The 24,434-nt window shown below is 40.3% G+C and overlaps 1 protein-coding gene across 2 annotated transcripts in view; it reads right to left on the reverse strand.

The window, feature by feature from the left end:
- Positions 1–1,001: 1,001 nt before the first annotated feature.
- ERCC8 (ERCC excision repair 8, CSA ubiquitin ligase complex subunit) overlaps positions 1,002–24,434 on the reverse strand; it is a 34,138-nt gene continuing 10,705 nt past the window's right edge. For both annotated transcript variants that reach the window (XM_064140818.1, XM_064140819.1), the window contains exons 7-12: positions 21,860–21,926; positions 19,204–19,307; positions 16,171–16,295; positions 10,132–10,329; positions 3,346–3,432; positions 1,002–2,306 (exon numbers count right to left, since the gene is read on the reverse strand). In XM_064140818.1, the coding sequence (XP_063996888.1) occupies positions 2,238–2,306; positions 3,346–3,432; positions 10,132–10,329; positions 16,171–16,295; positions 19,204–19,307; positions 21,860–21,926 (650 nt within the window). In that variant the 3' untranslated portion in view covers positions 1,002–2,237. The remainder of the gene's footprint in view (positions 2,307–3,345; positions 3,433–10,131; positions 10,330–16,170; positions 16,296–19,203; positions 19,308–21,859; positions 21,927–24,434) is intronic.

The following is a 24,434-nucleotide window of genomic DNA, read 5'->3' on the forward strand; positions in this document are numbered from 1 at the left end:
TTTGTTCCCCATTTTTTTCCAATTTTAAGAAGGTACAACTACCATTGGCAATAAAAACTCCCATTTGAAAGAAAATGGAAATTCTCTTCTTGATGGGTGGGTAGAGGCCAATGGGATGAGATTTAACAGGGCCAAGTGCAGGGTTCTGCACTTTAGCCACAACAACCCCAAGCAGTGCTACAGACTGGGGACAGAGTGGCTGGAGAGCAGCCAGGCAGAAAGGGACCTGGGGGGTACTGGTAGATAGTAGGCTGAAGATGAGCCAGCAGTGTGCCCAGGTGGTCAAGGGAGCCAATGGCATCCTGGCCTGCATCAGGAACAGTGTGGCCAGTAGGACAAGGGAGGTTATTCTTCTTCTGTACTCAGCACTGGTCAGGCCACACCTTGAGTGCTGTATCCAGTTTTGCGCCCCTCAACTCAAGAGAGATGTTGAGATGCTGGAACGCGTCCAGAGAAGGGCAACAAAGCTGGTGAAAGGTCTGGAACGCAAACCCTATGAGGAGAGGCTGAGGGAGCTGGGGTTGTTTAGCCTGGAGAAGAGGAGGCTCAGGGGAGACCTCATTGCTGTCTACAACTACCTGAAGGGAGGTTGTAGAAACGTGGGGGTCGGTCTCTTCTCCCAGGTAACCAGCAATAGAACAAGGGGACACAGTCTCAAGTTGTGCCAGCAGATGTACAGGCTGGATGTTAGGAGGAAGTTCTTGCCAGAGAGAGTGATTTGCCATTGGAATGGGATGCCCAGGGAGGTGGTGGAGTCACCATCCCTGGAGGTGTTCAGGAAAAGCCTGGATGAGGCACTTAGTGCCATGGTCTAGTTGATTGGATAGGGCTGGGTGCTAGTTTCGACTGGATGATCTTGGAGGTCTCTTCCAACCTGGTTGATCCTATGATTTGATGTGCTCACAAAGTGATAGTGTCAAGCTGGTCCTAAAATTCAGCTCACAAAGTCTTCTCTCTGCAGCTACCTACTTAATAGTGTATCTCTCCCAGCAAATACACACTTACATATAAAGCCTGTTTAATTACACCATTCCTTTGATATGCCCACTCCTCACTTTGAATTATTTTACAATGCCAGACTCTAGACTGATACAGACTGAAACTAACAGCCTATGTCTCGTACAGATACTAAAATACCAAGGTACAGTGAATTAATGCAAATATCCATACTAGTAATTGAGATAATACACAGTATACAAAAAAGTTTGAATTATATTTAATTTCTCCGTGCAATACCTTTTCTTTTTGTCTGAGTTTGTGGTCCTAAAATCTGATTGCTCTGGAAGGAATTTTCTGTCTATAGAGCTGCATCTACATCTAACAGAAACCTCAAATAACCTCTTGGCTTGGAGACTATGTCTGAACTACAGATTAGTGACTAAGATAAGACAATCGCCCCACAAAGCTCCTCTTCAAAATGTAGCAGGTATTGAGATCACAAACTCAGATGAAAACAGTTTCGATGGACTTTATGTAGTACTTTTAAATTCAGAGGTGATCCACTCTCTGCCTTGTACTCAAGACTGGTTCTGTCCAGGCTTTGAAATCTGAGAGGTTCATACATATGAGACTGATCTTTAAAATTCCCTACAGGAGCAACAAAACAACTAGTGAAGAGAAACTTTCTAGGACAGATTTAGATATTAGCTGATGGGCTCACCACAGAAATACTTGAATACAAGGTCCCTCTACATCTCTTTTGGAATGAAGCATTGTTTGTAACGGAGAAACTAAGGCAAAACTGAAAATGTGAAACAGGTATGAAATCTTGCTAGCTCCCACAGTACCAACGCACTTGAGTATGAATGCAGTTCACTTCATCTAGACGCCGATAAAAATAAGGTGAAGTATATCTGAGCTAGTTCTCCTTTAAGTCCTCCTCTGTATTGTGCCTTTTGGAAATGAAGATATGTATTTAGCTACTAGAAATGCCAGAAATAATGCAATATTAACTGGTTGGAAAAGCTTTTCATTTTGTTTTATATCAGCTGTTCAACACTGAAAAAAGTACGCCAATGTGTAAGAGGAATAATAAAAATCATTTAGCATGAAGAAGTAATCCTTTAGATTTAAGTGAAGGAAGAACCCAGAAAACAATGAAAACTTAATTCTGAATGACATTGTTCTAAACAGAACCATACCAAAAATCCCGTGATAATAAATCCAACAATATCCAATTCACAAAGTCTGTGAATGCAGAGCCTGAATGTCTATTTTATATCAGCACATAATTGAATTCAGCCTTCATCATCACTGCTGCTCCATGCGTCTTCATATGCTGGATTTAGATGCTGTTGAGGCAGAGACTAAAGAAAATAAAAGTTCTCTCAGTGATTTGCCTAATTAACAACACTGAAAACAAACAGGGCCAATGCTAAACAAATTTCTTAAATTGCTATATGTTTCTTGTAGGTATTGGATTTTTTTAATTGGCTTCTTTGGCCATTCCACTGACTAGAGACAAGAAAAATACTGAAAACAAGTAGTACTCTAACACCAATTTCTACCAAAAAAATACCTAGAGTGCTGACTTGAAGTTTTATGAGGGTTTAATAAAAAATGTAATGTATATATATTACTTTCAGAATACTTTTTTAATCTTTAAGTGTAGGATACTTTTGAAACATGTTATGCTTCTTACGGTATCTCCATCCAAAACGTGACACTTCATACATTTTGAAAGTGGATTATTTTTTATGCTATGAGCCAAAACATTAAAATATCCTCAATTTTTTTAACATTAGTTCAGCTTGCCAGACTGATTCTGTGTATGGTTTCAGTTTCCAGTATTAAAAAACACAGAAATTACCCTCTCAGAAAACTCCCTCATTACACATGATCTTCCCTGTAACAGCCTGAACCTCTTGCCTGAAACACTAAAATAAGCTTGTTTACAATCTTCTTTATTATATTTTTGCATTAAAAAATATTTGAATATAAAGCATGGTATCTCTAATCCTACTGTGTAATACACAGTATATTCTTAATTCAGAAAACAATCTCTGGCATCTTTCCTACTCCAAAACAGTATAAATCATAGAAAACAGTATGGAAACCAACAAAGCTAAAGAAGTTGAAAGACTTACAGCCAAATGATAACAACTACTTTTAATTATGTGAGAAGACAGAAGTCTGCGAAAAAATTACTAGACTACTAAAGAAAATGTTCTTTCTAAACCTCACAACAATCAAAACATTGCATAGAGGCAATAGCTATGGCTTCTCTTATAACAATGCCTAATTAAAATATTAGCTTTGTCTTTCACAATCAAAATTCATTTCCAAGGTACCTCCCCAAGTACAATAGCTATAAAAAAAAATAGTTCAAAATCAGAAATTGATTACCTTTTCAGAAACGTCATCAGGAAGTGGTTCTCGAAGAGCTGGTATCCAGGCAAGAATATTGCAATCTTTGCTACCACTATAAAGTTCCTTTGAGAAAGCAAGTGAAAATTATTTTGGTACACAAATTGACTGATATATATACAAATATATATAAAAACAAACACAATGTTGGGAGGGAAAAGTGTATGAAATATTTATTTTAAAATAGAGACATACACAATTTCTAATTTTGATAAACACTATTTCAAATAATAGGAAAAAAAAAGTTTTTACGTTTTCCCCTCATTCTTTGCTGAAACAACACTGTGACATATAAATGAACTTCCTTTCCTCTTCCCTCTCTCATGTCTCCTGAAAAGACATCTATTTTTTCCAGTTAAGAGGCTGATGAGATCGTTTACATTCAATGGAGGGCAAAAAGAAACATTTTTCATTTAAAAATACAAATCAGCTCCAGAGGACATAGTGATATGTGCTAGAACATGTCATAGAATTGTTAAGGCTGAAAAAGACCCAAGATCACAAAATCAAACTGCCAACCTAAGACCACCATGCTCATTAAACCATGTCCCGTAGAATCACATCTACATGTCTTTTTTGGATGCGTCCAGAGATGGAGGCTCCATCACCTCCCTATTCCAATGCCTGACCACCCTTTTGATACATTTTTTCTTAGTACCCCAACTAAAGCTCAACAGGCTCAACCCCTATACCACTATAACCTCCTTTCAGATACCTGTAGAGGGCAATTAGATTTCCTCTCAGCTTCCCCTTCTCCACACTAAACAATCTCAGCTCCCATAGCTGCCTCTCAGATGGCTCCAAACCCTTCACCAGTTTCATAGCCTTTCTCTGGACATCCTCCAGCAACTTAGTGGCCTGCTTGTACTGACTGAACACATCAGCCAAGGTGCAGCCTCACCAGTGCTGATTACAGGGGCATAATCACCTCTCTAGTCTTGCTGGCCATGCTACTCCTGAGGTAGGTCAGAATGCTGCCGTCTCTCTTGGTCACCCAGACACACTGTTGGCTCATGTTTGGACAGCTGTCCACCAACACCTCCAGGTCCCTTTGTGCTTGGCAGCTTTCCAGCTGTTCTCACCCAAGCCTGTAGCATTGTACGAGGTTGTTGTGACCCAAGCATAGGACCTGGCACTTGGTCTTGTTAAACCTCATACAATTGACCTTGGCCCATAAATCCAGCCTGTCCAGATCGCTCTACAGAGCATCCCTACCTTTGAGCAGATTAACATTCCCATCCAATCTGATGTCATCTGTAAACATATTAAGGGAGCATCCAATCCCCTCATTCAGATCATTAATAAAAATATAAACCAAGACTGGCCTCAAAACTGAGCCCTGGGGAACAACTTGTGACCAGATGCCAACTGGATTTAACTCCATTCACAGCTCTCTTGGGTCAGCCATCCAGACAGATTTTAATGAAGATATGTACAGAACAAATAAGTAGTAAGCAAATATAGGGAAGGAAAAGAACAAATAAAGAACAATTTGAAACCTATATCCTGTTGAGATGGCAAAAAACAGAAAGAGCAATTTATTTTTTCTTAGTATGAATAACTTTTTATTATGGCAATGACTAAGTACGAAGATCCCATTGGGCAAGGCACCCTGCAAACATCTGGAAGCAGTCTCTACGGCAACTCCAACAGCCCAATAAAGAACTAAGAAAACTAAGCTATATTTTAAGGAATTAAATACTAATTTTTCTGTCACTTTAAACTGATAAAAATTTTCTAAAGAGAAATACTGCACCATCTTTGCAGTAACTTTTGCAACAATAATGCTTCTACTTTTCAAAAGTGGTACTTTAATGGGTCTGTATTAATATATTCTCATAAGCCTTCAATCTTGAACCATTTTCCTGTATATTTTATGTGACATCTGACAACACTTGACTATTGCCATGTGTTTAAACTGCCTTAGTGAAACATATGAAGCATTTATTCTGCATGAAAGAAAGCCTTTCTTTAAGCATGTTGGCTTTTACACTAAAACTAGCAACTGTGTGCATATAAGCACACTATTAATACATTGATTCCACATAAATCCCATAAACCATTATAATTCTCTCTTTGCAGAAAATCTCATATGCTGTGTATGCTGAATTTGAGAACTGAACGAATGAATTTCACCAACAGTTAATGCTTAATTCCTATAAATACTTGTCTATATATGTACTCTGACTCAGGAGAACTCACATGCTCACTTTTGTAAAACTGGTTCCACATACAAAATTGTTCACACACAAAACACAAGACTAAAGTCTATAATTTTATGAAGGAAACATCCTACTATCTAGTTTGAAAGATGGCAGGTCAAAGTTACATCAAGGTACAGGTCAAATCCTAATTTATCCTGTCAACAGTACTCTACACAGGCTTCCTGTTCCTTGATCAGTAGATCTTTAAAATCTCTTCCTACGCCAAAAACATCTCCTTGTGACCAATGTAACACGGACACCAGCATACCTCCATTTAATATTTATTGCTACTCACACTGCAAAACCTTCATTTAATAGCTGCCACACTGAATACTACTTACAATTCATTACTACAACATGAAATGGTGACTTCATCCAATCCAAAGAAGTGCCAGTGAGCTTCACACATATTTAAGGTATTATGAGACATACACATATATTGTACTCCAAACATGCTCCACGCATGTTAACAGTAGAATACACGGAAATATTAGGTTGAAGAAAGAGTGCTAATAAAACATAACTTAACTTTCAGCTATCTTTAATTATAAGCTTGCCACTGGACTTGCCAAATAGCTTTGCAGATGTCACTGGCATTTCTTGAGCAATAGAATTAGCTATAATTTAAAGCAAAGTAGTTCCCTGATGCATACCTAATACTTTATGACATGCTATTCATGCATGGTGCTTTATTCCATCTCCTCTTCTGAAAGGGAAACAAAGGTCTTGTTTGTTTACTTAAACGATTTTAAGCAACTAAAATGTCACAGTGGTATCTAACATATTAGATCCAAAGGTAAACATCACCTATGAGATTGCACAACGAAGATGTCGTCTTCCACACCACCCTTGAAATTACCGACCTCCTACTAAATTAATGGCTCTTTAACAAGAGCCGAATTCTGCAGTTCTTATTAATCAGGTATACTAACATCTTATTAACTTTAGAGAGGTACTTACGTAAGAACAACTTATGACAGCAATAATACTGTGAATTTTATGGCTCTATTCCCAGAATATCAAAAGGCATATATATACATACACACACATTAACTAAATCTCACACCAGCCCATGGAAACAGTTCCACACAATTTCACAAACAAAGGTATTCCACACAAACCTGCTAATTAATTTGGACATCATAAGAACAGATAAAGACTAGTATCATTGGACTGCAAATAGTTGCTTGGGTATCAGTATTCATATTTGATTATATGCTACTGAGCAAACAGGAGACACTTCTCATATAAAATATGTAAATGGTGTAACATTAAAGGTTCTTTTGGAGTATTCCACTTATGAGGTGAAATAAAGATAGTGATTAGAAGACAATCAATGAACAAAAAGAACACGAGGGAACCATTACCAAGCAGAACTTTTGAACATACATAAAAATAGCAAGAAAACTGAAGGACCAGACTGGAAGGTGAGTAGAACAAAAATCACTCAGCAGGGTTAAAGACAGCAGAAAAGTTCAGGAGACAAGACAAACAAAACTCTTAATGACACAACTTACTACTAGATGGAAACAATGCAAAAAAGTTGCAGAATTTGTTTCATATTAAAGTGCACTAAGTTCAAATGAATCACAGAATCATAGAATCAACCAGGTTGGAAGAGACCTCCAAGATCATCCAGTCCACCCTATGACCCAGCCCTAACCAATCAACTAGACCATGGCACTAAGTGCCTCATCCAGTCTTTTCTTGAAGACCTCCAGGGACAGTGCCTCCACCACCTCCCTGGGCAGCCCATTCCAATGGCAAATCACTCTCTCTGGGAAGAACTTCTTCCTAATATCCAGCCTATACCTACCCTGGCACAACTTGAGACTGTGTCCCCTTGTTCTATTGCTGGATGCCTGGGAGAAGAGGCCACCCCCCACCTGGCTACAATGTCCCTTCAGGTAGTTGTAGACAGTAATAAGATCACCCCTGAGCCTCCTCTTCTCCAGGCTAAACAACCCCAGCTCCCTCAGCCTCTCCTCATAGGGTTTGTGCTCCAGGCCCCTCACCAACTTTGTTGCCCTTCTCTGGACATGTTCCAGCACCTCAACATCTCTCTTGAATTGAGGGGCCCAGAACTGGACACAGTACTCAAGGTGTGGCCTGAGCAGTGCTGAGTACAGGGGAAGAATAACCTCCCTTGTCCTACTGGCCACACTGTTCCTGATGCAGGCCAGAATGCCATTGGCTCTCTTGGCCACCTGGGCACACTGCTGGCTCATCTTCAGCCTACTATCTATCAGTACCCCCAGGTCCCTTTCTGCCTGGCTGCTCTCCAGCCACTCAGTCCCCAGCCTATAATGCTGCTTGGGGTTGTTGTGGCCAAAGTGCAGAACCCTGCACTTGGCCTTGTTAAATCTCATCCCATTGGCCTCTGCCCACCCATCCAGCCTTTCCAGGTCCCTCTGCAGGGCTCTTCTACCTTCCAACAGATCAACACCTGCTCCTAGCTTGGTGTCGTCTGCAAACTTACTGATGCTGGACTCAATCCCCTCGTCCAGGTCATCAATAAAGATATTGAACAGGACTGGGCCCAGCACTGATCTCTGGGGAACACCACTAGTGACTGGCTGCCAACTGGATGTGGCACCATTCACCACCACTCTCTGAGCTCTGCCATCCAGCCAGTTCTTGATCCAGCACAGAATGAATCTGTCCAAACCATGAGCTGCCAGCTTGGCCAGGAGATTGATGTGGCAGACAGTGTCAAAGGCTTTGCTGAAGTCCAAGTAGACTACATCCACAGCCTTCCCCACATTCACCAGGCAGGTAACCTGATCATAAAAGGAGATCAGGTTGGTGAGGCAGGACCTGCCCTTCCTAAACCCATGCTGGCTGGGCCTGATCCCTTGGCTATCCTGTAGGTGCTTTGTGATGGCACTCAAGATGACCTGTTCCATCACCTTGCCTGGCACTGAGGTCAGGCTCACAGGTCTGTAGTTTTCTGGCTCCTCCTTACGACCCTTCTTGTGGATGGGTATCACATTGGCAGCTTCCAGTCTTCAGGGACCTCTCCAGTGAGCCAGGACTGCTGATAAATGATGGAGAGTGGCTTGGCCAGCTCAGCTGCCAGCTCTCTCAGCACCCTAGGGTGGATCCCATCCGGTCCCATGGACTTGTGAGGATCCAAATGTCTTGGCAGGTCCCTTACTGCTTCCTCATGGATTAGAGGGGGACTGTACTGGTCCCTGACTCCATCCACCACTTCAGGAGTCCAGCTGTCCTGGAGACAACCTGTCCCACTAGTGAAGATTGAGGCAAAGAAGGTGTTAAGCACCTCTGCCTTTTCCTCATCCTTTGTCACTATGTTCCCCTCTCTATCTAATAAGGACAAATGTTACTACTAAAATGTTACAAAGTCGTCTGCTACACACTTGGCCAGTTGATTCAGAGGGACTTCTGGCTTACTTAAGTTAATTATGTTTTAATACATACTGAAATACTGAAGTTGAAAGTGAACTAGTAAGTTATTCAGAAAAAAAAACAAGTACCAACCACCCAACAATGAATAAACAGACATTTCTTGAATCCTGAACAAGACAATGGAAAAGGTGGTTAAGATACTGTAGAGTTAAGATAAAGGACTACAAACATCAGCCAACACTGCAGCAAAGCAAGTTTTGCCAAGAAAAATGTATTTTGTTTACAAGTAGCAACTAAAAATAGGAATGCACAGTTGAAAATTACTTTGTAACATACTGATTTAATACTGCTTGCAAATAAACCAGGCAACTATAAATTTTACATACAATATTACTGCCAGACAAGGAGTTTTAACTAGGAAATCTAATTTCTACTGGAAGTATACGAAGACTGGCGGATGCACGTAATTACACAAAGACAGAATTTGGAAGTACAAGCATGAACACAAAGTCAAAACACTACTGCTACCTCTGGTGTTGACACACTGACTGCAGTAATTTTATCCCAGAGTAACAAATTTAATCCAACTAAAAGCAAAGCATTTAAATAAAAAGGAGCAGAGGAAAATTAAAAGAAGACTGTCACCAGTATGAGTCCCTGTAATACTATGGTATTTCTTAGATTAAATGTTCTCAGCACTTCTTCAAAATGATTCATAGATCCAGTGATTGTTACAACTACAGGCATATGAGAAAGATCACCTTAGCAAAGTACTAAAGAGGTTTCTCAGTGCTGACAGCTATACTAACACACTTCACTTAAATGCACATTCTCTCTTAACCATGACCTGTCTTAGATATCTCAGAGACACAAACACTTACTCTTCAGTCTCACAAAAAACAAGCAAAAGCTGTAATTCATGTATTAGTGACCATGTAATAAATAAATACTAGAAGTGTAGAAAAAAGTTATTTCTGTGAGCTGAAAAGAATAGCAGATGAAAAGAACAGAAAGGGTTGGCCTAAGAGATTAGCCAAACTTTTCTTGCTCTACACATAGGAGACAGAACTCCCTGGCAAGACCTTTGATTAAAGCACATCCATGAAAAAAAAATATGCTTTTTGTGCAAACCGTTTGGAAATCTGCATAAATGCTACAGGTTGTCTAGAATATAGTTTTGTCCTTTACTCACCTGGAAATTAGGCTGAAATACACAGCAGTCAACTGTGCTGTAATGTCCTCTAAGCATAGTTATTAGCTCTCCTGTGAAAACTGTATAAACAGCAATTGTACTGCCATATGGTACAAAGGCAAACTCTGGATTACAGCCAGAAGAGATGGTGAATTTGACCCCTTTTCTGCTTTCATTACAGACTTTTCCATAATTCACCTGTAAAACAATGGATTATGCAGTTAGCTATTATGCAACACTACAGAAAATGTTATACGAAATGGTCAATTTCATCTCTTTCCCAATAAAATTATTTTCAAACTTCCCAATCTTAATGTGACATAGAGATTTGTAATTACAGATGTCTATCAAGAGATATCTAATTTGTTCATTAAAGTTCACTCTCCTTAGTATCAGCTTTAAGAAAGCAAAAGATATACCGTAAAATCATCAGTTCTACAATTTGAACAGAATTTGCATGGGCTGTTGTGTGCCAGTTCTACACCAAGCACGTAAATTATCACTGAAATTAGACCTGGCTCAGGAATTATCTCCTTGAACACTTTCCTAGATGGTCCAGCATAAGAAGATTCTCAAAGTTTTTTAACCTATGCACAGCAGTAGTCAATTATAAATCATAAAAAGATCCTTTCCAACCCAAATTGTTTTAAGTCATCTAACCCCTCCTGCAGTAAGCATCTTCATCTATATCAAGTTGCTCAGAGTCCCATCCAACCTGATCTTGAATGTTTCCAGAGATGGGGCATTCACAACCTCTCTGAGCAACCTGTTCCAGTGTTACATCACACTTGTAAAAAATGTCTTCCTCGTATCTAGTCTGATTCTACCTTCTGAGTTTAAAATCATCATCTCTTGTCCTACTGCTACAGGACCTACTAAGAATCCTTATCTTTCTTCTAGGCCCCCTTTAAGTACTGAAAAGCCACAAGAAGATCTTCCCAGAGCCCTCTCGTCTCCAGGCTAAACAACCCCAGCTCTCTCAGTCTTTCCCCACAGGAAAGGTGCTCCATCCTTCTGATCATTTTTGCAGACATCCTCTGGGCCCACTCCAACAGCTGTACATCACTTTTGTACTAAGGACTCCAGAACTGGACACCGTACTCCAGGTGGCGGCTCACTAGAGCAGGGTAGAGCAGCATAATCACTTCTTTTCACTTTCTTTTGATGAACTCTAGATGCATTTGCCTTCTGGCCTCCAAGGGTACATTGTTAGCTCATATCCAGTACCCACAAGTCCTTCTCCTCAAGGTTTCTCTCAATTCTTTCATCCCCTGGCCTGTATTGATACCAAGAGGTTGCCACAGCACAGGTGTATGATCTTTTATTTGGCCATCTCAAACGTCACAGGTCCACTTCTCATACTTTTTCTGGTCCCTCTGGATGGCATCTCATCCCTCTAGCATGTCAATTGCACTACTCAGCTTAGTGAAAAAAATTCATCACAAACAATACATACAAAGAGTTTGATCAGCATACAAGTAGGTTGATACTTTTTCACACTGAGCAGGTATCTTCATAAGATGCGGCACTTATGTCATGTCTTTTGCGGATAATACTGCTCATTTTGTAAAGACAGTGTTTGTCAATATTGACTGTTAGGTCTTGCTATTACTAGTCACTTCAGGAGACATATAACTTTGCTGATAAGGATAAATTAAAGTCCTTTGCACAGCATGTGAGCTGTAACAGCAACAGTTTGCAAGCCACAACACTGTTCATTGTGGTGGAGGGGCTGCAACCCCAAAACTGAGGCCTCCCTATGCATCTACATGCCTGGACATGTTTTTCTGCCAGAACCCATGGTAGTAAACTGGTTGTGTAACACACACGCACACAGCTCATGTATCCCTGGGGTCCGCCCAGGTGGTGCCCATATTTGGGAGAATCTAGGCAAACAGCCCCTGCCTATTTGGTGGATGGAGTCGGGGACCAGTATAGTCCTCCTCTAATCCATGAGGAAGCAGTAAGGGACATGCTGTGTCATTTGGATCCTCACAAGTCCATGGGACTGGATGGGATCCACCCTAGGGTGCTGAGAGAGCTGGCAGCTGAGCTGGCCAAGCCACTCTCCATCATTTATCAGCAGTCCTGGCTCACTGGAGAGGTCCCTGAAGACTGGAAGCTGCCAATGTGATACCCATCCACAAGAAGGGTCGTAAGGAGGAGCCAGAAAACTACAGACCTGTGAGCCTGACCTCAGTGCCAGGCAAGGTGATGGAACAGGTCATCTTGGGTGCCATCACAAAGCACCTACAGGATGGCCAAGGGATCAGGCCCAGCCAGCATGGGTTTAGGAAGGGCAAGTCCTGCCTCACCAACCTGATCTTCTTTTATGATCAGGTTACCTGCCTGGTGAATGTGGGGAAGGCTGTGGATGTAGTCTACTTGGACTTCAGCAAAGCCTTTGACACTGTCTGCCACATCAATCTCCTGGCCAAGCTGGCAGCTCATGGTTTGGACAGATTCATTCTGTGCTGGATCAAGAACTGGCTGGATGGCAGAGCTCAGAGAGTGGTGGTGAATGGTGCCACATCCAGTTGGCAGCCAGTCACTAGTGGTGTTCCCCAGAGATCAGTGCTGGGCCCAGTCCTGTTCAATATCTTTATTGATGACCTGGACGAGGGGATTGAGTCCAGCGTCAGTAAGTTTGCAGATGACACCAAGTTGGGAGCAGGTGTTGATCTGTTGGAAGGTAGGAGAGCCCTGCAGAGGGACCTGGACAGGCTGGATGGGTGGGCAGAGGCCAATGGGATGAGATTTAACAAGGTCAAGTGCAGGGTTCTGCACTTTGGCCACAACAACCCCAAGCAGCGCTACAGGCTGGGGACAGAGTGTCTGGAGAGCAGCCAGGAGGAAAGGGACCTGGGGGTACTGATAGATAGTAGGCTGAAGATGAGCCAGCAGTGTGCCCAGGTGGCCAAGAGAGCCAATGGCATCCTGGTCTGCATCAGGAACAGTGTGGCCAGTAGGACAAGGGAGGTTATTCTTCCCCTGTACTCAGCACTGCTCAGGCCACACCTTGAGTACTGTGTCCAGTTCTGGGCCACTCAATTCAAGAGAGATGTTGAGGTGCTGGAATGTGTCCAGAGAAGGGCAACAAAGCTGGTGAATGGCCTGGAACACAAACCCTATGAGGAGAGGTTGAGGGAGCTGGGGTTGTTTAGCTTGGAGAAGAGGAGGCTCAGGGGTGATCTTATTACTGTCTACAACTACCTGAAGGGACATTGTAGCCAGGTGGGGGGTGGTCTCTTCTCCTAGGTAACCAGCAATAGAACAAGGGGACACAGTCTCAAGTTGTGCCGGGGTAGGTATAGGCTGGATGTTAGGAGGAAGTTCTTGCCAGAGAGAGTGATTTGCCATTGGAATGGGCTGCCCAGGGAGGTGGTGGAGGCACCGTCCCTGGAGGTCTTCAAGAAAAGCCTGGATGAGGCACTTAGTGCCATGGTCTAGTTGACTGGATAGGGCTGCATGCTAGGTTGGACTGGATGATCTTGGAGGACTCTTCCAACCTGGTTGATTCTATGATTCTATTGGCTTACTTTAGATGGCCAAAAGGGGCCACGAATCTTGGCCCAGAGTCTATAAAGAGGGGTGCAAAGGAGCACCATGTGTTCAGAGGTTCAGACTTAGCTGTTCAGACTCAGCTCTCTGATCCACATAGCAGCTCTGACCTGCTTGCAAGGCCTAGACATAGGATCTGGCCCTCGCTTACATACTCACTGAGGCTCAGCCCTCTTGCCTTGATCTCAAGGCGCAGTTAATCTGTCTGCATACCTTTGGGAAGCAGAGCACATTCACACCTGCACTTGATACATATATGGGGAGCCGATAGCCCCCTAAGCTGAGAGCCAGCCGTGCATACTGGCCAACTATCTTGATTTATCTACAGAGCTCAGTGTCCCAGCTGCCTGGCACACACATTGCATGCCCACTGCTTTAGCCTGGAGAATCAGGACAGCAGACCCTCGGAATTGTCTGTAAACCCACAAACACAGCCTGCTAGCTGTACAGAAGACCATGCCAGAAGCTGCATGGACAAATCCTTCTCTTGTACCTGGAATCCTGCCAGCTGACCATCCCTGGACACGCAGCATCCAGGAAACCAGCAGCATCGAGGCAGAGACCACCTCACACCAGGAGAGAAGGTTAGAGAAACCCTGTTTACCCCAGAGACTGGGAAGACTTATCATTCCCCTCGCAAGCCGGGAAGATTCCAGCCTCACAAAGACCCGGACACACTGGGCACATGCTGTGACACAATCCCAGGAGGGTGACTAATAATTAAGGGCAACACATCTAAGTAAGCTTTGATTCTTTTGTAGAATAAGTTTCCTCTGCCTTAGAGCAGACACAGTTTCAGCCCCTGCTGGGCAGACAGTATAGCTGTTAAGCAGGCATTAAGCCTGAGGGAAAACTCTCTCTGTCTATAGTTGATGATAATTTCCAGTTAATAATCAAATTCCTGTAAATATATAATATCCTAATTGTTTTCATAACTTTGCACTAGAACTATATTTAATTACACAGTGGTTGGGGGGTAGCAAGAGTTTGTAAATATTAATTTTAATAAATAATTTTATAAAAAATTAATACCACCTCAAATTAATTTCTCACCTCCCCCTAATAAGGGAGGAATAGAGAAAACCCCCTCCGCAACACTTATAACAAAAGCACTTACAATGAAAGGGAGGAGTGGAGTCTGGGAACAGTAAATTATATGGATATATTCAGTACAAATGTTACTGCTTGACAGAGGAGCCACAGAAAATAAAGGATGTTGGCAAAACAAGATATTAAAAAACAGGCATTGTCCTTCAAACACAGGCAAAAGAGAAAACCTGCTTCTGTTTGTTTCTTTGTATACGCAGTCAGGGCTTTTGATTCCTTCTATGTAATAAAGGTTGTACACAAGATGTGTATGATTCCAACACTAATTTCTCTTACCAATTAAAACAATCCAAATTGCCCCAAATTTGGCTCACTGGCAGAAAAACCCAAAGCAAAACAAAAAACATATGCATTGTTTAATTTCTATAGCTTTTGAAAAGTTTAGAAAAACAATTATAGACATCAAAAGAACAGGCAAATAAGGGAAGTAAATGGACTATGGTGTGAACTTTTATTAGCTGTACATGTATTTGCCTGCTGGCGCCTTAAAAATTATTTTAAGTGATCTCTCTAGCAGTGTGTACTAGATACTAGTACGCAGTACTCTGGACAACATGATTCTGGACTTGAAAATAAAGATAGCAGGATCAAACTTACCCACACCAAATAAGAAAACTATAAAATAGACTATGAAAGGAGCCAATGAACTAACTGGCTTAGCTTGTATATTCTTATTTCAAAACAAGCATAGGAAATAGTTTACTGAACATAAAATCAATACAGGAACCCTCATCAAAAAACAAGCCACAGGAAGGACTGAGCAAGAGTAGAGATATAATTGCTCCCCTCCCTCTGTTGGGTTGCAGTGCTGCTAATGTAGAGGGACAGATATATTTAACAACACTACAGAATCTGACAAGAGGTATTTCAGGGAACAACCAAAAAAGCCACACAAAAGCAAGGCAGTCAATCAATGAAACTCTCAGGTGTGGAAAATTGCCCAATTGAACAGCACACTGACAACTAAAATTTAAAAAAACACCCAACATTCTGCCAACACTTACTGCATATTAAGGTTTTCATTCCTGACGGAAGTATTTTCAGCTATGTTCATAATCTACTAAACTTTAAGTTGCCTTAATCAGTCTTTAACTAGACCTAGGCTTCTTCACATTATGGATTTTTTATGTTTGGTCATTTTGTTTGGTTGGTTTTAAGAGCGAGAGGGCTTGCAATAAATAGATGTAAGAAAAGAATTCTGGAAAATAAAGCGATAAAGCTATAAAGAAATCTTCTAATTATGAAATTAATCAGCAATATCCTTTATAAATATCAATGAATATCCAAAATTGTAAAGGCAATTGCTCAAATTCTAAATCTTCTAAAATTAAGTGCAAGTTAAACCATAATCAAAGATGCCCAAAATCTTACTAATGTGTTTTCTCCAGTGGAGCTGTTCCAGAGTCGCATCCGATCATCTGTACCAACAGTCAGCAGGTGAAGTCCATCATTTGTATAGCATAAACCATTAACTCTCCCATTGTGAGCAGTGTTTGCTGTAAGGAAAAAGAGATGGCTCAGATTTTTACATAAGAATGACTATGTTGCACACACTTTTTTATTTCAATGCATAGTACTGAAAATGCCACTTAAATGGTAACATATCAGCAAATTAATAATTTTATTCTTGGTTTATAAAAGCATCTGGCTAGTGACAGGCCACTAATGGTGTTCCTCAGGGCTCACTCATGGAGCCAGGTCTCTTCAACATATTTACCAATGATCCAGATGCAGAAGATGAATGGACCATCAGCAAATTTGCTGAGGGATTTAGATAGTTTGGAGCACTGGATAAAGATTAATGGGATGAAATTCAACAAGTCAAAATGATGGATGCTGTACTTAAGATGGAATAATACCAGGAGAGGAGTGGCTGGAGAGTAGACCTACAGAAAAGCCTCTATGGGTTCTGGTTGACAGCAGGCTCAAGAGGAGTCAGCAGTGTGCAGCCAAGACAGGAAACCACATTCTAGGGTGCATCAAGCACAGCATAACCAGCCCAACAGAAGAGGAGATTAGCCCACTGTGTTCAGCACTGGCACAGCCTCACTTTGAGTGCTGTGTGCAGTTCTTGGTTCCAGAATTTACAAAGCATGTGAAGGTCCCTGAATAGGTCCAAAGATGGATCATAAAGCTGGTGAAGGGGTGGCAAGGAATGTCCTATGAGAGGTGGCTAACAGTTTTAGGGGAGAAGGAGGCTGAGGGGTTGTTGGGAAAACCGTTCGGTGGAGCGCTATGGGAAGATGACTCTTTGTTCACCAATATGGTTAGATGGTCAAATCCACTTTATTTCCATGATACAGTGACTTATATGCACTTCTAGCAATAGGCGTGCTCCACCAAGATTGGTTACAGTCAGAGGGTCCGGAGTTACATGTAAGGTGTGCATAGGTTAACTTATCACAACATTCTAAGGGTCAGCCTCCATCACCACCCACTCCAGCCCCCTTGGTTATCTAGTCTCTGCCCACTGCAGCTGTGTGTGGGGTGCTCAGCTGTTTACATCTTGATTTCCTGGCCTAGCTGGGAACCAAGGACATTCTCAGTGCAGGTTGCTCATGTTTATGAATTTATGTCCTCGACTGGTGAGAAATTCTTCCACAATGGGTGACCTCACTGCTCCACACAAGTTCTTGAGGAGGGAAACTGGAGACGGAGGTGCTGAACTCTTCTCCTTGGTATCCAGTGACAGGATGCATGAGAATGGTTCAAAATGGCATCATGGGAGGTTTAGACTGGACATAGGAAGGATTTATCAAGACGGTGGTCAAACACTGGAACAGGCTTTCTAGAAAGGAGGTCAGTGGTCAAAGTCTGCATTAACTTCTGGTCTGCCCTGAAGTGGTCAGGCAGTTAGACTAGATAATCGTTGTAGGTCTCTTCCAACAAAACGTTCTATTCTGTATTGCTTATAGAATACTTGAATTCCATTGAGGTCACCTTGCAGTATTGTACATCATTAAGGATGTTAAAGTAGCTAAAATCCAACTCAGCAAACTTAATTATGGTGTCCATGAATTAACTCACTTGAAAATAGTTTATCCTATCTCAGCATTATACTGCACTACACAATTTAGGCACACCTCTTAGGTAAAAAATGTTATCTGTTCTTCAAATATTTTATAAAAAAAACAAAATTGTTATCTGCATTTGGTTCAGCCATATTTCAATATATTATCCTAGACTGTGTAACTGCCATTAGATTATGAAAACGTCATCTTGAAAGCTGAAAAGAAAGTTGTGTTTGACCATGGCATTAATTATCTTTGGAGCTACATAGAATTTTTCATACAGCAAAATTTGACTAAATTTTGTAGTTTTTTTTTTTCGTAACGCATAGACTTCTTTAACCTCAGTAATTTACTGAATTTCAATGAAATTTTAAGTTGTCAAAAGCCAACATTCATATTACCGCATTACATTTTACATTATAGACAGTATGGTTACCAAAACAGAATTTACTTCTACTTCCTATCTTCTAATTCTACGTTTTGGAAAATTAGTTTGACTTCATGGAAACATGTATGCCCTTTTCTACATAAAACTTAAGTTGCATATAACACATCAGACTCACTAGTAGCTTTATACACAATGATTTATGCAAATACATTTATGCACAGCCATGAAACGCAGTGGAATTGAATCACTAAGCAGAAACTATGCATCACCTGTTCAGAGCAGAGACTGCTCAAGCACTTTTTGTCCTGTCAAAATTAACTATTTTTTGTCCAGAATTGGCCAAAATTCATGAACTACCATTTAAATTTCAGAAGCTTCCCTCTGAACTAGTTTGTGAGGGTTTTTTCAGACATGTAACTGCCACCTGGAGATACATATATATGTTAATGTTGTAGCTAGTAGTGACTGTTACAGGGCACCATTTGACTGTAGTGAGAAAGAGAGTGTAATTTAGCTTCCTGAAGCTAAATATAACTATAAATTTATACTCTCTTGGATACTTCATGCAGTATAAAAGGAATGTAAGTGAATTTATTGCATTGGAAGTAATTTAAACAGGAAAAGGAAAGCACATTTGTGGGTTTTGTCTGTGTTGTCTTTGTTTCTAAAGGCAGTAATTAACTATGGCAACAGTTTAGGAAGGTTAGGTTTATATAAAAAACATTTAGATTTATATGAAAACTGATCTACAGCAGGAATGAATTCTTCTGCCCTTAAAATGGATGGGAAAATTTCCTATTTTAGGAGGAAAACCATTTAAAACAGATACAATACTGTCGCCAAGGAGATCTCTCAAACAAACACACCACCTCCATGAAAGAAATAACCAAATAAAGTTCAATGACCTGTGTTACACAGCAGGTAACTACTGGATTATCACTACACTCCTCACTGGTCTTAGCATTCAACATATTTATGGAATAAGAACAATATGTTCTGTATTACCTGCCTCAGAAGATGCTTTGGACTTCTCTCCATTGTGCTGATCAAGTGTACTCAGACATCCAGATGCTCTCCTGACATCCCATAACTTTACTCTACTGTCAGCACTAAGAAAAAGATTTGCATACATTAGAGAAATTGTGTGCACCCTACTTCAATGACTGTCTTTAGCCAACCCACTTGGCACTGCCTCTGAACCAGCAACCATTCTGAACTAGTCATTATGTAGTCACATTCAAACCAATAAAATTTCACCAATAAAAATTAAGACAGGCTTCAGACACTCATTTACATACATTACTAAATATAGCAGGTACACTACAGGCATCTAAGTTAACTAAACAGACTCATTTAAGACAATTAAACAGACTCATTCCTTCCTCTATAACATAACAGCCTTGCATACATGCACAGACTAAGAATAAACTTGCTAATTCTTCCATTGCTTAAATTGTAGCTACAGAGTCCAGCACTGTCTGCAACATTTGGGAACTCAAGCTCTTAACATCACAAGCCTGTTGTATGACTGGTACAGAATTTGGCTATATATACATAGACTGGACAGGATTACATGCTCTGCTGTGATGCAATGCTACAGCCAAGAAACACTCGAGGCTGCTTCTGTGGAAACTCATTGTCTTTGTCTACATTACCAAGGTGGCATAAAGAGGGGTAAGGCTGCTGTGATTCATTCTGGCTCCCAGGCTGTGTGCTCAAGCTTTGCTCACATTGTCTCTGCCAGCAACAAAAGCTATGATAACAGCTAGTACTAATTACATGCTTTAACAGCATGCAGGCAGTGCACTTTGTATGACAACCTGAAATGCAGCTTTATTGAGCATTCCAGAAGAATACTTCCATGTGCACCACAAGACTCCCAAGAATAGACTGAGGTAAATTCATAGAACAGACCATTTCCCACACACTAAGTCACCAGCAACTTAACTGTCCTTTTGTAAAACAAAAAACCAAAAAACACCCCAAACTAAACACAAACCACTTTTCACACAAGCTGAACAAAAAACTGTGTCTCTTTGGTCTATAGCTGGAAAACATCTAATCAAACTGCTCCTTAGATAAACAGTCTTCCAGATGCAGCATGACATGCCTTTTCCTGTGTGTTCTCAAGTATGGTAAGTGCATTTATATCAACAATATAAATACATACAGTATAATCAACTAATCAAAACAAAAAAGCAACAGTTATTCCTTATTTGCTCTGCATCTGACAAAGCTAATGACTATACCATTCTTTTATGCTCCTTCTCTCCTATAGACTGATAGTTAACTTCCAAGTGGCACTACAACCGAATACATTGACAACACATTACTTTGTTGCAAACAAGTATTCTAAGAGTGTGAACACAGGTATCACTGAGGTTTGACCTCACTGTAAAGTAACCAGAAATTGCAGGCAGTTCATTGAAATATTATGGCATGGAGAGAGCTTCCTTGTTGTAAGAGTCTACAGTCATCAGTTTTTGATGATGAAGTTTCTATGAGTAATATTTTCTAGCAAGTTTTAAGGACCAAGAAAGAACTCACAAGTTTCAGGCACTGTGGAGATTGCATGTGAAACACACTCCGAAAACATGTCTCTTTGACAATTACAGTCTCTTGCTCAAAGTATGGAAGAGCCAAGCATCACATGTAAGTTTGAAATAACATTTCATATGAAAGCCACATAAACCCCAATATATTTTCCCTCTCCTGAAGTGATCACAATCAAACACACAATTGTCTTGGGAAATACCCTCATCTCTTGATACAAAACACTAGTCCACACTTTCTTACAGTACTACCAGCTCCTCACTATCTCTTCATTATCTTAGTGTTGCCAGTTTCTGCCTGCATTTGTCTTAGCAGAGGGCAAAACTAAGCTGTATTCAATTTTTTTAAGTTGACAATATTTCTGTGATGAAAAAACAAGAAAATGGTTTTTCATTTGCTAAACAAACCCATCACAGTTAGAAACTTCCCCAGCTATGTTAAGCCTTGTCATCAGAAGCCAAAGGTATGCAATTCTGATCCCAATTCATTCAAATCTCACTTTCAGCCTACAAAAGGACCATTCCTTTCTGCAATCCAAAATTAAAAAAAAACAAACATGCTAAGCATAAAACTAAGAAAAGAAATGTCACATTCTATTCAAAAGCTCTGCAAAAGTTACAGAGAAACCAAAAGGCTCTTGTAGACTGAAAATAGCTGGAATGAAAAAAAAAACCCAGAGACCCGGAAGTATCAGTGTACAAACCATGCTCACTCAACTACCATAGCTTGGAAAGTTATCTCACCTACCAGCTAAGCTACGCAAGTATGATTAAAACAGGATGGTATTTTGAGCTAAGCAATTTTTACTTTGTTATAAAACAAATTAGCAATAAGCACACCAACAAACAGTATCTAAACTAAGCGCTACCTTTTCTTACAACTTCAAATTACATTACTACTATAAAATGTCTTCTTATAAAATAAGCATCACTTGTTTATTTATCCAGGCTGTAGATCTAAGCAAGATCTACAAATCTTAGAATAAGTTAAAGCAAATTATGAAGTTTAACTTTAAAAGTATATTTGAATTGTTGAAAATAGGCATAAAAATATGTAGTTTTACCATCTGATATTTTTCACACATATAACAGTCCAGCACCATTCCTACCTTGCTGTTGCCAAAATATATTCATGACGTGGGGACCAAGACACTGCTAGTACTTCTTGCCTGTGACCTAAAACAAAGTTTATTGACACCTCTTCATGTAAACAGGTAGAAGCAAAAGCAAATACTTAGTTCTATAGGATCCAGCCATCCAGAACAATAATGTGAACTGTAATATGAATTTGAACTTCATGAAAATATGTTATTTTGGACTAGAGGTTCTTTCTGTCTTCCTCTTGAGTGAAGTTCCAACCAGTTGAAAGTGATACATGGAGTATTACACGTGCATATCTGTTGGTAACAAAGATGGTCTTTCCTATGGAAAACACAGTATAGCATAACCACAGCTACCAAGTTTACTTCAAATAGTTACTCTATTTTGTGTTAGCACTGGTGTTCTCACACAAAGAAGGAACTTCTCAGTCACTTTTCTTCAAATGCTAAAATTTTAAGATGTCTTCTCTGCTATGACATGCCCAGTGCAGCTTAGTGCCAAGTAATATACACACATATATAAACTTACATATAGTAATATGCACATATGTATAAGCTTATATACACACACACACACTTTAAAATATGGAAAGCTTTAAAAAATGTTAAACAAATACAGACAGTGGGAAGAATAAGGTATCCTAAATGGAAAAACTGCAATCATGCTTCACGCAGTAACATTGCTCAAAACAAACACATTTTTGCTAATGCAGTTCAGACCTATGTGAACCACCATGTTTTTAGTACACCTTCCAGTACCTGGTTTTCCATTATCTGAAGTAATCAAAGGGTTGAGATGTAGAGGAAAACAAAAGTCACTCCATAATATGAGTCCTGCAGGATACATCTGGAAGACTCAGGGCAGACACACCTATTTGGATCCATAAAGTAAACTACAGCAAAGCATTTAGCTCCATTTTGGCTACTAGAACCAGCCTATGCAAAAAAATATTAATACTTATTTTCAACACACTACTGAGTGCTTCAAGTTCTGTAAAGAATGACTACATTGTATGTAGTGCAGGACATAATCTTCCACATTTTTTTTAATGGCTGTGTACAGAGACACAACCATCCTGTATCTGGAAAGCACTAACTTGTGCCAAAATTAAGATTCCCTGATGAAAACAAACTGATCCTCTAAAGAGCTCCTTTCATATCTACTCTCTCAGTTCTAGAAACAGAACACTGAGATGCCAGTTTTGACCAATTCAGTTTAGAAGGTTTTAACAGCTCAAGCTTTGCATCACATTTCTGGGGTACATCAAGGAAAGTGTGTCCAGTAGGTCAGGAGAGGTTCTCCTTCCCCTCTACTCTGCTCTGATGAGACCACACCTGGAATACTGTATCCAGTTTTCCAGTTCAAGAGAGATGGGCATCTGGACATCCCTGTTGGAGAGAGTCCAAAGGACACCAATGAAGAGGACTGTGGGACTTTAACATCTTTCTTATGAAGAAAGACTTGAGAGAACTAGGGCTGTTTAGTCTGGAGAAGGCTGAGAGGCAAATTTCGTAAATTCAGAGTGGTAGGTGTCACAATGAAGGTGACAGTCTCTTTCCGGTGGTGCCCAGTAATACAACAAGGAACAATGAGTATAAGCTGGAACATAAGATGTTCTGCCTCAGCACGAGGAGAAACTTCTTTACAGTAAGGGTGACTGAACACTGAAATAGGATGCCCAGGGAGGTTATGCAGCCTCCTTCAGACTTTCAAAACCTGCCCAGATGTGTTCTTGTGTGGCCTGCCCTGGGTGACTCTGCCTTGGCAGGTGGGTTGGTCTAGATTATCTCCAGAGGTCCCTTCTAAGCTCTGAAATTCTACAATCTATGATCCCAGCACTTCAGCTGCTTTTAGACTTAAGCTGCTCAGTAAAGAAATAGACCTGCATTTGCACACTGCTGTGTCTGAGCGAACATTTCCTTATAGTTTCTACATCGGATCTGGCTCTTGACATGCTGATTTGAGCATCAAGGTTTACTTTGCAATTGCCTTCACTCGAGCATGTGTCTATGTACTCACATTCAAAAAAGTAAATACTATAAACATTAGACATAGACATGAAAAGCAAACTTTCAGTAAGCACAGAAACAATGGATTATGGAAAAATAAACGTCTGCTTACTGAACGATTATGTAAATATGAAGGATTAGATAGCATGTTTCTGTAGCAAGTAGCATCTTGCCTTTTATGCAGAAACTTCTACATAAATCCATTCAAGTACTTTTACAGCACATTTTGTTTAAAAATAATGAAGTGCATGGGTGTTTTGTTGGTAGTTTGTTTTATTTTAGAGTTGTTCTTTTTTTTTTTTTTTTGTTGGTTTAAAAAAAAACAACAAAATAGCAGTATCACACATTGAATTTCTATGAATACAAAATCAATGCCTACCCTTAACAATGTAATTGCTATTGATTAGATTATGCAAATGGCCACATATCTTTAACAAGTGTTCATTAATTAGCATTTGTATTCCTCAATTCATTAGCACCAGGCTATCACTCGGAACCTTTTGCTACTGTGTAATTTCCGCAACGGCAGTAAATAAATTAGTCACATTTCTTACAAAGAATACATTGTATACAG

This window comes from Pogoniulus pusillus, chromosome Z (assembly GCF_015220805.1).
Source record: "Pogoniulus pusillus isolate bPogPus1 chromosome Z, bPogPus1.pri, whole genome shotgun sequence".
In the NCBI taxonomy this organism is placed as follows: domain Eukaryota; kingdom Metazoa; phylum Chordata; class Aves; order Piciformes; family Lybiidae; genus Pogoniulus; species Pogoniulus pusillus.